The sequence below is a fragment of the Arachis ipaensis genome, chromosome B8 (genome assembly GCF_059453495.1).
Source record: "Arachis ipaensis isolate K30076 ecotype BB chromosome B8, ASM5945349v1, whole genome shotgun sequence".
Taxonomy (NCBI): Eukaryota; Viridiplantae; Streptophyta; class Magnoliopsida; order Fabales; family Fabaceae; genus Arachis; species Arachis ipaensis.
Window position 1 is genome coordinate 140,725,870 of NC_142443.1, and position 16,233 is coordinate 140,742,102.

At 30.6% G+C, this 16,233-nt stretch overlaps 1 protein-coding gene across 1 annotated transcript; it reads right to left on the reverse strand.

Annotated features, from left to right (window-relative positions):
- Positions 1 to 5,310: 5,310 nt before the first annotated feature.
- Positions 5,311 to 15,466, reverse strand: LOC107614467 (ADP-ribosylation factor GTPase-activating protein AGD1). The gene is made up of 20 exons (XM_088496900.1): positions 15,245 to 15,466; positions 15,002 to 15,078; positions 14,101 to 14,201; positions 13,542 to 13,612; positions 12,887 to 12,949; positions 12,378 to 12,422; positions 12,154 to 12,219; positions 12,003 to 12,050; positions 11,813 to 11,908; positions 11,685 to 11,726; positions 10,746 to 10,955; positions 10,491 to 10,622; positions 9,971 to 10,186; positions 9,789 to 9,875; positions 8,947 to 9,282; positions 8,391 to 8,530; positions 8,224 to 8,317; positions 6,814 to 6,982; positions 6,457 to 6,706; positions 5,311 to 5,741 (listed from the first exon to the last, which is right to left on the reverse strand). Exons 1-20 carry the CDS (start codon positions 15,353 to 15,355, stop codon positions 5,642 to 5,644), a joined length of 2,454 nt encoding a protein of 817 aa, XP_088353026.1. The 5' UTR covers positions 15,356 to 15,466; the 3' UTR covers positions 5,311 to 5,641.
- Positions 15,467 to 16,233: the final 767 nt, after the last annotated feature.

Here is a 16,233-nt window from a genome sequence, read left to right on the forward strand (position 1 = left end):
ATAAATAATTTTAAAATACTAAATATATACAAACAAACAATTAATCGATGTGTTAAAACTAAAAAAAATCATTTTTTCCATTTAATAATTAATATGTTGTATAACTTATAAGAAAAATAAATCATTCATCTCATCCAATCTAATAATACAGGAAAGTTCACATCATACAAGTGTGACTACTGTTTATATTCACAGAAAAAGTAGGGTAGTTAAAAGTCCCGCAAACGTCAATATTTGTCTACTCATTCATACAATAAAGTGTTGCTTTTATAAAAGATGTCATTTTTTCCCATCTTTTTGACTGCTAAAGTTTTAATCTAGGACAAGTTACTGCACGGGATGAATGATGATACCGCGTGGAATTTGTATGCAATAGCAACAAGAAATCATGATGATAGTTGTACAAGGTCCATGAAATTCTCCAGGTAAAAACTACTTAATTAAATTCTTTTAAAGAAAATTTAAATAATAAAATTTTTTATTAATAAATTATTTTTATGTTAAATTTTTTAATCATAAAAATATTTATTTAAAAAAATAATAAAAAAATTTTTATTATAAAAAAATTATTTTTTTAATTTTTTTATAAACACTTAAATATCTTTTTAAAAAGTTACTATTTAGTTTTAAAAATTGCATCAAATATTAATGTTATAAGTTTTTATAAATAAAAAGTTAAAAAAAATTATTTATAAACTTATTTAAATGAGTTCTTAAACCTGTTTTTCAAAATCACAGTATAATAATTATTATAAGGATTAAATTACCAATTAATTTTTTTATATATTATGTATTTATTAAAATAAATAATTTAAAATTTTTATTATTAACAAGTTTAATACGTGTCCTTAAAACATATATTAATTAAATTTTAATTATAATATTATTTTTGTATCAAAGAAAGATTTAATAAAAACAAAAATATTTAATAATAATAATAAATTAGCTAAAAATAACTAAAAAATTAAAATAATATAAATTTTATAATTTAAAATTTAAATTTTGGATAAAATATATACCATCGAATTTGATCAAAACCGGCCATACAAGCAGATGGGTATCCACGTTACGCACTAGAGTGGGCCTACAAAAATAATTAGATTCTATAAAAAATTAATTAATTTTGGTCTTATATATCATAATTACTTTATTGTTTATTAGGACTTTAGAACTGTTGTTGGAGTGTGGGAGATAATAAACATTATTTTTAAAAGAAAAAAGTTTTTTGTGTAACCCCCCACTCTCCTATCAAAATAGAAGAAGTGGATTAGTTCAATTGTTTAATGAAATGTTGGCTGAAATAATAAAAGTTATGCTGCCTCCACCTTATGACATCGTGCTTATCAGAGTTCATTAGGGTTCGTTAAACTATTATTAATAAGATTAGGATAAAAGTTAAGAAATTCTATTTATTTTGTTTTGTTTGAATTCAAGGCGTGACAAGTGGGTTTCTTTTGTTCTCTAGTCATGCATTTCTATTTTTAAGGGTTAGGTTTCTTTGATATTGTTAAACAAGATTGATCAAAGGTATTGTATATATATGATTGGAAAAGTGTAGGTTAAATTCTGACCAGCATGTAACTAGCAAAAAAAAGTGAGTTATTAGATGAAATCTCACACCAATCTCACACTATTAAAATTATTATTGATAGTTATTTGATAGCTACAAATTACAAAAGTTGCTGACCTCCTAGTATTCCTCTATATGATTTTTGAGTGAATACCCGATCTGATTCTTAATATTTTTTTGAAGGGTTACGAAATTTAAAAAAAAAAAACTTTTTTTATTTTTAATATTTAATTTTATGAGACTGATTATTAACCTTCTATTAATGATCTCTTTTCAAAATATATTTACATGACATGCTAATAACTAATATATCATTTATTTAATTTTTATAAATAAAAATAATTTAAAATCACTAATATTTTTTAATTTTACACAGTAAATTTAGCTAATTATTTGAAAACAATAATAAAAAAATAAATAAATAACGACATTGATAATTATCCTTAAAAGACAACAAGACATCCAACAAAAAAAAATTGTTAATTTTAGTTGGTTCTTAATGGATAAATTAATAGTTTCTCATGAACATGAACGCAGAAACAACAAATTTTAGCTTCACGTGAACGTGTGTTCAGAGGTGGAATCACTTCTCTTTTTTCCAACGCGTTTGTCAAACACACACATAGACATTTTTCAGGCAGCCACATTTCACAGGGTCTCGCTGAATACACTTTGGGCCCATCTGTTCATAAACCGTTACAAGAGGTTTGCAGCTTCTGAACGTAATCTGCGACAGCTGACAGAGTTTAGCAGATTACGTGTAATCAAAAACTGGGATGTCGCAAATTACATATAATTAGGTTTATTGTATTTGCACCTGATTTTTCAGAATATTGTATTTGCATAACACTTTTTTTTATTTATTTTATTTATGTAAATTACCCTAATAATAATAATAACACAATAATTTATTTGTGCTTTTATTATGATTTGATATGAATATATTATGTTGTTTGCCAATTTCGCTATAGTATAATATTAGTAGTGATCACGGGTTTAATTACTACAAACTTTATGAGTAATATGTGTAATGTTAACAATCCACGTATACCATCTAAAAATTGAAAAAGAATTCTATTTTGGTTCCATTGATTGGTTTATGAATATTAATCTAGCTAAGATACAAAGCAGAGCATAGTTTCTATAAATAGAAAACATGTAAAGACGACCAACTTTCATTAAAGTTAACATGCTTAAAGCGAAGCATATATGTAGTGAATAATAGCACGATAGATTCTAGGTACGTACTACGTTCATTCATAAGATCAATGAGTGAATCCAAAATGCTAAATTAAAGGTGGTGATATTTGATTTAACCCTTTTTTCTACACTTTTTTTATTTTTAATATTGGATTAACAATGGTGTTTTTTTAAATTGTAATCTACTATGGTATTTTTTTAAAATGTGGGATAATTTAATGTATGAAGTACAAATCGGACCGTCCGATTTTTAAGAGGTACAGAAATCGGACTGTCCGATTTTTAGATACACAAATTGGACCGTCCGATTTCTGTACTCGAACTGTCCGATTTGTGTACTCCAAACTTTTAAAATTTTTTAAACACAAATCGAAGGGTCCGATTTGTGTACCTTTCATAGTTTTAAAAAACACCAAAAATTATCACGTTAAGGTATAACACTCATTCTACTTCTATATCCAAATTTTTTAGCCTTTTTCCTATTCCCTACTAACCAACTATAAAAGTTTTGTGTGACTTGGCTTCTCTAAAATCGGAAAGACATGCCTTTCACGGTTTTAGCATTACAAAGTAACAAAACCATATGCATGGGAATGGAAAAATAAAATTTTTAAAAAAAAAAGGAAAAAAGAAAAGAAAAGAAAAGAAAAAGTCCTAGTTTGAATACCTTACTCCTGCTGCCAATGCACGTTGCTGTTCAATCTGTTCATTAATTAACATTATTATTACCAATTTACCATCAAAATTACTTTAGTGTACAATAATTTATTATGTTTGAAAGTAAAATAGTGATGACATAAGAGTGAGAGGTCATGAAGTTTATTATGTTTTAAGGAGAGACAATATATAGTAGCTTAGGTTGGTAGTTCCTCGTTATAAAGAGACCAACCAATCAACTCAACAATGCTATGCATACACCATTATCACTAAGAATTAAGTAGATTATTTAGTGTGCATGTTTTCTTATTTTCATTATCTTGTTTTTCTCCCAATAAATTTCAATGTCATGCAAATAGTTTTATCAATTGCTATAGAGTAGAATGTGCAGCAACAATCGATCAAGTATTCACGTGCATGTGTGTGTATAAATATCTCACAAACATATATGACAAATCCTTGAATTTTGCAGAAAAAATAACACATCTTCATTATTGTATTAATTAGAAAAAAGGACGAATAAGTCTCTAGCTTTCTAATTGAAAGGTACATAAGTTTTTGACTAATTGAAAATACAAAGACATTCTTGATCTTCTAAAATATAAGATACTTAAATCTCCTCGTCCAAAATATATAAGGATAAATCAATTCCTCGATCGAAGAGATTTAGATGTCTCGCATTTTAGAGAGTAAAAGATATTTTTGCATTCTTAATTAATTGAAAACTTATTTAATTTGTTTTTGAGATAAAAAATAAGGACCTTATTTATCATTTATTCTTAAAATTAAATTAAGGTATCCCATTGGAACAAATAAAAACAATGATATTCATTTTGAAAAGTTTCACGCGATAAAAATATAAGAAAATTTTTAAATATATCCGTATACCGGTATTTTAGTAAATGTTAACTGTTGATCTTAGTTATATATATTATATATATTTTTTATAATTAAGATTAACGATTAAAAATCACTGAAATACCAGTGTACTAATACACTTGAAAATTTATTAAAAATATAGTGTTAAATGAAATCACGAATATCTATAAATATATCAAGTAAAATCTAAATTACTAGTGCATTTTGTTTGGGATTTTAGGGGCAATATTTAATGAATAATTAATGACAATCACCAAAATAGGTTACAAAGGTAATCATGAAGGATTGAAGGTTACATCAGAATGTGTCCATTTTCATGCCACCACCAAAGACTAAAATGTGAGTCATGAATTAAGCTTGGAATGTTACCATCAAAGACTTGATCAAGCAAATGGAAAATCAAAGTGTTGTGAACACTGAATCTAACAAGTGCTGTCATAATCACTCAGATTTTTTTTATTTTTTATCTTCTTTTTTATGATCCACGTTTCGTGAAACTTCGGTCCATGGTCTTCTTATCTTCTTGATCCACATGTTACTCCACTGTGACTCACGTGGCCAAAATGGAAACTGAAACCCTATTTATTTATTTTCAGATTAATTTATAATCTTGTTAATGGAATTTATGAAATTGTCAAATATATATGATTTTATTGGATCAGGAGTTATATTGATGTTTGGCAAGATTTTTTTTTTCTTTTTTGGGGGATCAGAATCAGTCTTGTCCTATTACACCTGATTACTTCAAATATTTTTAATTTTTCTACACACATACTTTTCTTTTCTTTTCTTGTCCTATTACATCTACATATCTCTCATTCTCTTTTTTGTTTACTATTCATCATGTTGAAATATAAATTGATATTTTCTATTATTAAATAAAAAATAAATAATAAAAATGAAATTGTGAACCAACTTTTCACGTATAATACCGAAAAGGAAAAAGAGGCTTAACAATTGTGCCTATTAATTCCTTAGTAGAAATTAATCACCTTTTCCTCCTTGAACCTAGTTGATTAATCACTTAAGTAACTTATATTATGTACAACTCTTGGTGAGATTTGATCATATGATACAATCTCAAAATTTAAGATGGATGGACATTACAACAATGTGAGATTATACTATATATTATATTATATATAGTTATATACAACAGAAGAAGATAACTATGAACAGGTGACCCAAAAGGCCTCTTGGGCTAGTTGCTTTCTGTTGCCTAATTCAAAATCCATGCCCAGTGTGGTCCTCAATGTTTTCTTTGTCCCAATCTTAGTTGAGGCTTAAGCTTTTGTTGGACCAGACCCAAAAAGAAAAGGAGGGTGTGTGAGCATGTCATCTGCTTGATATGAGACCAACAATTTCACTGCTAGGTTCTGATGCAAGCATGAGAGGAGTCTTTCCTTGTTTATCTACTACATGTGTATTGGCCCCCCTGAAAATAATAAAATTAAGGATTTAATTGTATGTACTGTAACTAGAAATGGAAAAAAAGTTTATACTTCATACACATATCAAATCATGTGTTTATCATATTCACAAAAATGTCTGATTCAACCAAACAATTATCTCAATAATGAACATAAAATGAGTCATAATGAAACTGAATAAATGCCCTTTCCTTTAATAACTACCTCAGAGAGTGGCTGATTCCAACAATAAAAAAAAAAAAAAAAAAAAAAACCATGCATGAATATAATGCTCTTAAGTGTTGTTACTCACTTGAAAAGTACCAAATGTATATGTATTACTTAGAAAAACATGCATTATCCAGTCAATTATAACAATGTTTCACTAGCCTTAATTCTATGAAGTTTCTCATGAACTAGATGCTTAGCACATAAAGTAAGATAAGAAATGTGATTACAAGTGCAGAAGCAGAATATAACAATAAGAGGCAGGGTACATCTTCATAGCTAGGATAGATAATTTCAAAGGCATATAATATATAGGACACACAGTATGAAGAAGAATGGGTTTGTCTCCTCTTAAGTGCAGCCTGTGGCAAGTTGCACTTTAGAGCATAAAGTACATCATCTAAACTTCAGATGTAATCTAAAACTATTTTTTTTTTCATCAACGGTTCAGATGCTGAACTTCAGAGAAGAATATTTGATAGGGATATCAGATAGAACTACTGACATAACTACCTTAAAATAAGTAATTTTGCAGTTGCAATCTTCCCTCTAAACATGCAGTAATGTAATGGTGTTCGACCAATTGAATCAACTGCATTTATATCTGCACCATACTGTAGGAGCAGCTCCACCATTCCAGCATCAGATACAAGGCATGCCAAGTGAAGCACACTTGAGCCATCTTTTATGTCCTCCATTAGTTGGCTTTCAGTTTCAGATGACATGCTTGAGTGACTTGAAGAAGGCGTGGCAAAAGAATTTCCTATTACAGAAACCAATTATTAATTATACAGTACTTCAAGCAATGCTATTGTCAATAGCAATAAGATTCCATGAGTTTGAGAATGGTTGGTTAAGAAAGAGATATACCATCAAATTGACCATTTAAATTTAAAGCATTGATATCCACACTGGATCTCACAATATGCCGGTACACTGATTTCTTGTCATTGGCAAAGATGCTTTCCCAGACCAGTTGTGCCACTGTACGGAGACGATTGTTGTTTGGTATCCGGCGAACGAAGACTTTCTCAGAATACTACAATAGGAGAAAATATCAGGTTTCATTTGAGAAATATTTGTACCAAGTTTTTAATTGAGGAAGAAAAAGAAAATGTATCTATATTTAAAGAGAAAACTGCTTGTTTTGCTGTAAAAGAAAAGTAAATGAAAATGATATTTTTACAATTACCAAAAGTTGTCCAAAATTGAACAATTTTCAGTTAATAACTTACATAACTAGTTTGTAATTATAGTTCAAAATGTTTGGAACTCAAAAGGGGCTTATAACTTTAGATAAAAAGAGAAAAGAATAAGTTAAAAGACAATGTGCGAGATCCATGTATTAATTACTTTCAGTGAAAGTTGTCCAACAACATTGTATTGTTGAAATAACACAACTGATAGAGGAAATGGTTAACAGATTAAGGAACAAGGGATAAGCATCCATCCTCTTAGCCTAGAGTGTACTGGTAAAAGCTTAAATGGCATATTTTCAAGAACCTATTCACCAACTTCACACTCACGTGACATGGACAAAATGGCATGATACTTTCTAACCAGCAGAGTTTGAAATTTTAATTTACAAAATGGAGTTCAAGAACATATTGAACATTGACCAAAACTTTAACTATATACTAAGTTAAATGGGAACCTACATTCTCTAGCAATGAATATAACTGTGTGGCAATCAATTCTTTCAGGATTATGGAGCAACATATAGGATTATACTCTTATCAATTAATGCGTGTCATTTAAACTTAGTGGTGGGTCTGGCCACTAAAAAAGACCAAGTTAACGGTGCAGTTCCCCATTAACTAAGCTCAAATTGTATGCAGTGAGCCAGTAATTGGTTTGGAGAATAGATATGTGTCTGAGAGAATACACATTGGATACATTGAACAAGGAAAAAAAATATATTAAGAGGGTATTTGGACTTGAATAAAATGAAGGTTAACCTTTTGGTCAGGAGCTTAATCCAAAGCGAAGCCTAATGCTAGAATCCAACATCCTTAATCCCAATAAATGCAAAAGTCATCATGGAATTCAAAAATAAATTCAATGTCCCTTAAAATATCCAATAGATTAGTGCAAGCTTAATTCTATCTCGCACTCCTTCGCCATGCAAGAATTTCTCCTTTTACACAGTATTCTAAAGATGGAAAACTTAAATAAAGAACTTTAGCAGAAAATTTTAAAATATACATTTAATTCCCAGAGATATATTTCTTTCCAACTAGGAAGCAACTTGAAATTTTCATTAGATTAATGGTTTATTACCTTTGCATGGATGAACCTCTCCTTTAGTGAAATGGGATCATCATATGCAGGTTTTCTTGCATGAAATAATTTGGTTCTGGTGCCCTTAGATGATCTGAATTGCGAAGGTGCATGTCAGAAAAAGTTCTTAAAAGCTAATAAATCCCCTTGGTGTTGGAAATACTTACCCATCAAGAGTATCATCTGTTGAAGTTTTCGAATGCAATAACTCCTCCCAAACTGAGTTTGCAAAGAGATTGCCAAGTGATTGAAACATGCTTAAAACTGAGGAATCCCATACTTTCACATCAAGTGTCAGTGATCTTACCTGCAAAATACGTTTTCCAGTTTATACCTTAGGCAAAGTGAATATTGAAAACAGATTTATTTTATTTATTTGGTTAGAACATAAAATCATTCATTTATATGCCTCCATTCAACAGAACAAGAATTTCAAACTGGTCTGAATTTCAAACATGCTTCACCCCCATTCTTCTAAATAAAAATTGAATTTCGACACAAGGCAGATGTAGTTTCTGCATTATCCACTCTTGACTCTTCCAAGCCCAAGGAGGCTTGTGTGAGAGAGCATGTTAGGATATCTCTACCCAACAACATAATCCTTTGGGAAGATGCAGTTCTGGTAGTTTTCACTTCTATGATAATAAAAGCAATAAGCAGACATGGTGTCTAGCAGCCATGATACTGATGTAAAAACTTAAACAAGCAACCTCAACTACTTACTTTGGATATATGTACACCAAGATTTCGATGAACACCAGAACATTCAATGCATACAAGGATGCCAAGGTTTAAGGATGCCCAGTCTGGTTCAGATTTACCACAATCAGCACATTTGTCATTCCCATTAACCCTTCGAAGAACATCGATTGGCTTTTCACATTTTATACTGTGTTTATGCTTCTGCAAGCCATTAGGTGACCTATTTGACTTGGGGGTGATCTTGCATGCCAAACCTGAATTTACTGCCATTTCATCATCAGAAGAACTTTGTACTGAATCAGTTGGGCTGGCAGAATCCCAGTCACCACCTTCTGAGCGAGAAATTACAGGCTGAGGCTGCAATATAATTCTTTAACGATTATAATAATCTAAATTACATGCATTTTTTTTAAGCAACTCTATCAATATATGGATTGTTCTATGTTTGCCAAAATATGGAAGTCACCTCTATCCTTTCCACAATTTCTCTCTTATAATTTTCCCCCGTTTTTTTTTTTTTTTTTTTGTCAAAATCCGATGCACTACATATTAGATTATGATACGAAAGAAAAGGTGTTCCTTGATGCACTACACTGCATGTTGAATTTGACACATTTTCTTTTGTGCCAGGACCCAAAAATGCAATATGGTGGATTTTAACATAAAAATATATAAGAGAGAGAGAGAGAGAGAGAGAGAGAGAGAGAGAGAGAGAGAGAGAGAGAGATCATATTCTGATAAATTATCACAAAACACCATATTACAAATGCTATATCCAAAACCAGAGACATCTCCCTGCTTATTTATAGTTTGAGATGTAGTTTGAAAAAGCCAAAAGAAAAATTGATAAAATGACTATGTACCTTTCCCAGTGTGTGTATAGTGAGCAAGGATGCAATTACTCCGGTTATCTTTTCCATCCAATCCCTTTGGTCCAGGGCATTTTCTGCCTACATTGTTTCCTTATGTATTATAAAAAATATAGTAACAATATCAAAACTCAAAAGCCAAACACATGCGTTAAATACATTTTTGGTATGATTACCTGCAATGTATAAACCTTTGAAGGAGAAACAATCCTAAAGCAGAATCTTAAATCTGTCTGTTCCGCATCAACCTTGATTGTTGATGTAAGCAAGTTCACCGTATGACGAGCAACGGGCTTTTCATCATTGGCTCCATGAATATGTGAAGATATCAACCGACTCAAAATGCCAGAAGAATTATCAAAGGTATGATGACTCTTCTGTGAGTTGGCACCCTGAAATGGTATTCATGCTAAAAAATTATTAAGAAGATCAATTAATGAGATAAGCATAATCAAGCTTAGAGTACAAATACTTGATAATTACTACCACAGTTTCAAGATAATTATCAATTTGGATAAAGTGGAATACTAGAGAATCAATGTATCTTGACAATTATACAGAATCAATGTGTCTAGGCAATTATATGTATCTAGGCAATTTATAATTGCCTAGATACATTGATTCTCTAATGTACTACTTTGTCCAAATTGCTAGTTATTTTGGAATCGAGGGAGTAACTTCTAATCAGACACTTACATGGAAGAGAGTCAATGGTTTGCGAAAGTAGTAAAGCATTCCGCGACTATCAAGAACAAAATACCTTCTCTTCCAATCGCCTCTTAAATTGCTGGATCGTTTTGAGAGAAACCCTTCTCGAATGGTTTGAACCTAAACATTATTTGTGCACTTTTCTGAGACGAACAGATTCCAATGGATAGGACTCAGATATTAAAAAAACTAGATACATATTTCAAAGAGGAAAAGAGGATGAATTGCCATATGCTATAATACCTTTCCGGTTTTGACAGATTCTGTTACTGCATCTAACACATCACTTGATATCCTAGAAAATGGAGAGTCTCGACCAGGAGAATCATAAAATCCCTTCAAGGACAACTTACTTTCTTGATGGACAAGTTGCTTGTACTCTATCATTCTTTCAAATAGAGAAACCTGCTCCTCATTGTGACTTTCCCTTGCTTTTTGTACATATGACAAAACCTGAAACACGGTAAATACAAGAAAGGAAAATTCTTCATTCATTCTTATATCAAGAACAATAATCATAATTCATAATTATAAACCAAAAGTTTTGCACAATATGATTGAAAGAAACATCATCTACAACCACCTATCCATGCAAAAGGTGTATAAAGTTAGTGGCAATACCAGTTTGATTCTGTTACTTAGGACCCTATTAGTCAGTGGCAGTAATAATTAGTCTTACAGATAATAGGACGATTATATAATTTATGATACTTTTTTTTTTTTTATCATATATTAAGAAACCAGGTAATCAGCAATGAATCCTTAGGATTAGTTTTGACATATACTCTAAGTTCATGATTGATTCCTTATTTAACTAGGATTGGGAGCATAGTACTATAATTAGGGATTAGTATATTGATTATGGTATCAGATCATATTCTCTCAAAAATATATATCCATATATTCTTTTGTAGTCTTTTGCTCTTCTGCTTTCTTCCTTTCCTATTTGAATCCCACATTCTCCATACTTAGTTTGCTAGGGTATCAGCACCAACAGGAGAAGGAAAAGTGTAGAGTAAGTTTTTGGCATCTTTTAGCATATTGGGAGAGTTGAGATGTCTCTCTAATATCATCTCTATCTTGTAATTCATCAATAGACACTACTCCTCGATTCTAGTTCTAGCAGTTTACCATCTTCAACTCAAGTTAAAAACACAATGAGTAAAGAGATAGGGGGAAAACCTCAACAATGAAGGGCTCCAACTGATGTAGTAGTTCATATCCCTGCAAGAGAAAGAAGTTTTAGAAATAGCATAGGCGTGATACTCTGTATGGGAAATCCATATGTGATATGTCACAATATTATACACCTGTCGAAAATATTGAAGATGAGCATCCATTACTCCAGTGACAGCCTCCAAAAACTCGAATCTTTTTTTGGCCTCGACATTGTGAAGAGCACTAATCTAGGAGATAACATATGTTCTGTATTAAAGAGCTAAACAAATACTATAGTTTACAGTATTGTTCAAAGCAACCTATCTTGTTAACTAAAATTACCAGATTGAAACGGGCTTCTTCAAATGAGCTTCTTGCATTGTGCAATTCCTGGAATGTCACTACCAGATTAGATTAAAAAATTCATGGTGGCCAATGACAACCTAATACAATGTATATTGGGAAAAAACCAAAGGTAAGATTTTGGACATACCTCCTCTATTGCAATGACGATATCCTGCCTAGTACTTTTCCTCAATGACATAAACTTCTCCCGTGCCTGCGAAAAATCCATGTTAAATTGTGTTATGAACTTATGATCAAGAGATATGCCAATGGAGTTTCAACACCTATATTTTGTTTTTCAAAATGTGCTAACTTTTTTCCCGTGGACTTGACAACTTTTAAGTACAAACTTCATCAGCAATTGAGAAGCACCTGGTCATATGCAATGGAAGCCTTGTCAAAACGCTTTCGAGCTTCCTGCAACGATTATTTGAAGCATGAGAAGGCTAAATAAAAAGGGAAGGAAAAAAGGCTTCACAAGACATGTGATTTGTAAAGATCTTACTTTTTAGCTTAATTCTATGCATTAGCAATGTAAAAATGTTTTACAATGTTATCCAATAAAAAAATTTGTGATTATATGGCCTTTCGAGATATTTCAGTGGTTGACTAAACACTTCTGCTAATGCGATAATATATGATTGGATGTTAACGTAATTTTTCAAACATAATATCAACCCTTTGGGGAATTATTCTTTACAAAGTGTCTTACTTTAAAAATTGAGTTCCATCACTGATAGTTTCCACGTCCATAGTTTCAACTGATAGTCTTATATCATACAAATTAGAGCTGCATAGTAGCCTCTTGAGAGAGGATGGCAGCATCACACTATATCACTCATGTATGAACATTTTTAAAGTTTTGCGCTACTTTAGTGTACCTTGACATCCATTATTTCGACATTGTAAATGTGAAGTAGACGGTCAGTCAACATTTGCTCCACCTAAGAAGCCAAAACAAGTTTAGTCAACCTAGCAAATGTCAAACACAAATCTGGCTCTAATTTGGTGCATGCTATGATTGCTATTATTGTGGTAGCTATGGTAACTAAGTAACACTGGAAATACTTCAAAAGTATTGCTAAAATTAAGGTCACATTTTTTAACTATTGGAAAACACTTATTTTTTTTAAAAAAGTAAAAAGGTGTTACCAAATAGTAAAAAAATGTAACTTTAATACTTTATAATTGTTGTTAAAATTATATAGTCAGCATAATGATAGCTATCCTAGACTTCACTCTCTTACTTAAAAAGATCTTCAACAGTATGAGTCTGTTTGTTCTATGTTTTCTACTTTTAGTATTTTGTGAAAGAACAAAGTAAAAATAATAAAATTCCTTTCTTTTTGTTTTTTTCTTTTCCATTTCTTATTTTCACTTTTCCTTCACAGAATCATAAATAGAGAAATCAAACAAACCTTATCTTGCATTCTAAAAGAAAATAAAGATTGTAAAGCCACAACTTTTCGCCAGTTTTCTATCCTTGATAAAAGAACAGAAAAATATGAAAGAAGATAATACTAAACAAACTGTTACCTGTGTCCTAAGAGCGTCCTTGAATGTACTGATGTCTCTCAAAGCCATAGAGAATTTGGTCATAACAGGCCCTAAGGATGCCAAAACAAAATTGATCAAAACTACTAGGAAATTAGAAAAGGATACAAGTTTTCCTTGAATTAGAATGAAGCAGATTAGCAAACAACAACAACAACAACAAAGCCTTGAAATCTTTGACCACATTTCCTATCCCATGGGATGTTAGAAGCTCCTTTAATGGCCTAAACATATCATGCAAAGAATTGGAGTATATATCCAGAAGACCAAAAAAGAGGAGGCTCCCCTAAAGTAAAGATCAATAAAGTTAGACGTGAAACTCATTTCAAAGCATTCTCACTTTAAAGGATCCAAATCACAGAAATAACATATCTAATGCTCCTTCAATCTTGTGAGCTCAGGGTGAATAAATAACCTAATGTTTAACCTCCAATATATCTAGCCAAGATCTCTAACAAAGCAATAAGCATACCAAAAGCAGTCATTTGGGCTTACTTTATCAGGAAAGACAAAGAGGAGGGAATAGACCAACAAGCCTTACCTCCCAAAGTTACAAATAAAGGATCAGAATGTTCTCCCCCAAAATTTTCGAGGGCACTTGCAAAGGTGAAGTCTCCATCACATGCATCTAAAAGCCCATCCCTACAAAAGGGGTTAAAATTATCAGACCACAAGAAATTCAATGGCATGAAAATACTTCTACTTAATTAATTAGAGAATCGCGAGTCAAGTAATTGTGAGTCAAGTAAGGAAGTGGAAGCAGCTGAGGTTCTAGTCTTTTTATTTTTCATTTTTTTAAAAAATTAATTAGAGATATCATTGAGTTAGGCTACTCCATGCTTTCAACACCAAAAGCTAGCTCAAGATGAGAGAGGATTATTGCCAACACTAATATAGAATATAGAGGCTACGCCTACCATGACTATATCAAGTTATCAACTAACACTGTGATACTTCTGATACACTCCCTCATGTCCAGGACTGAACATTTCGAGCTTAAAGTATGGAAGAACAGTCTAACTTTCTAATAAATAATAAGCTCTAATACCATTTTAGAATTGAGTAACAAGGCTAAGCCAATAATATCGCTAACATATATTAAAGTCCCTCTCTGCCTTCTTAGGAGAGCGGAGAGATTATAATTTACAAGAAATTCTTGTGTGGTTGTGGGGTATCAGATTGGATATACTCGTTCTTCTCCACTTACAAAATAACATTCTAACGTATAAATGTTACAACGACACATAACTAACTATGAATTATTAATTTAAAAGCGATCAAAAGTCAAAACACACCAAACTTAGTGCTCTAGGACAATTAAGCCTATAAATATGGCAATATATTCACTTAGCAACCACAGAGGAATATCATCAAACACATGGAAGATGGTTTGTATAGAAACAACTTAAAAGGGAAATTAAAGAACAAAAATGAAAACTTACGTGTACTTTTTACACCCTTTGTAGAATCTCCAGCATCTGGCACGTAACGATTCTGCACCTTCTTCCATGGTCTGCAGCTGCATTGCGAATCATGCATCCACACAACCCATTCAACCATCATCAGCCAAAAGTAAATAATAAAAGGAAAGAAAAACATGCATGACATGAAAAATCTACGTAAAATTCAGTCTTTTTTATACGAATCGAAGCAGAAAAACGCAACGATGACGTAAATGATTAAACCTGTTGGCGGAACATGGGAGAGTCCTGTAATTTGGCGAAATACATGCTGGAAGGATGTTGATGTTGTTGTGTTATTGGATCAAAAGAGAAAAGAGAAGAAACGAGAGGCATTTGATTTTCTTTTCTTGTGTAATTTTCTGAGTTTTTTTCTCTTTTGTTTTTGTTTTTTTTTTTCTTGTTCGGATGAAGATTGATTAATAAATGTTGTTACTTAATAAGGCATTGCTGTTTGCGATTTTTGATCTCTGTCGCTCGAAAATCTCAATTGCTCTTCTCTCTCTCTCCAACTACCAACTAACTAACTAGGTAAAAACTTAGATCTAGTTTATTTTATGTCAAATTGATAATTAAAAATGGTTATATAATAATTTAATCAAATCTATCAAATTATTTAATAATTTTTAACTATTAAATTTATATAAAATTAACCGGATGTTTTGTTTGTTATTATTATTATTATTATTATTATTATTATTATTATATGCCTTAGCAAGCTTAAGATTAAAAAAATTAATTATTTTATGATTTTTTTATATTTTTATTAAATTTATAGTTAAGTTATTATATTTTTTTAATTAAATCTTTATATTATTTTTAATTTTGTAATTAAATTTTTGTTAGTATAAAAAATATTAGAATTAATTAAATATTTATCTATAATTAAAAATCTTCTTAAATTTTTGACCACATATTTTTTTAAAAAAATATTAAGTTAATTTTAATATTTTTGATATGAGAAGGATTTAATTACAAAATTAAAAATAAAAGTAATGTAAAGACTTACTTAAAAAAGTAAAAAAATCTAATTATAAATTTTGTGAAATTATAAGAATCAACGGAGTAATTAAACTAAAAAAAGACAATTACTCTTACATCTTTTCAAAATTAAAAATCTCATATTATTGGATAATAAATTTGTTTTGCACAATTCTAATAAACAAACTATTTATACATTTAACCAATTCAATAAATTAAAGTTCAAATAAAAA

What these genes read in the sequence shown, in the direction of transcription:
- LOC107614467 (XM_088496900.1), bottom strand. Translation starts at nt 15,355, where the DNA reads ATGCCTCTCGTTTCTTCTCTTTTCTCTTTTGATCCAATAACACAACAA. An exon ending in TTTATTTGTAACTTTGGGAG is followed by an intron (nt 13,613 to 14,100) that starts GTAAGGCTTGTT and finishes TGGCATCCTTAG; the next exon opens with GGCCTGTTATGACCAAATTC. An exon ending in TGGAGCCCTTCATTGTTGAG is followed by an intron (nt 10,956 to 11,684) that starts GTTTTCCCCCTA and finishes ACCGTGTTTCAG; the next exon opens with GTTTTGTCATATGTACAAAA.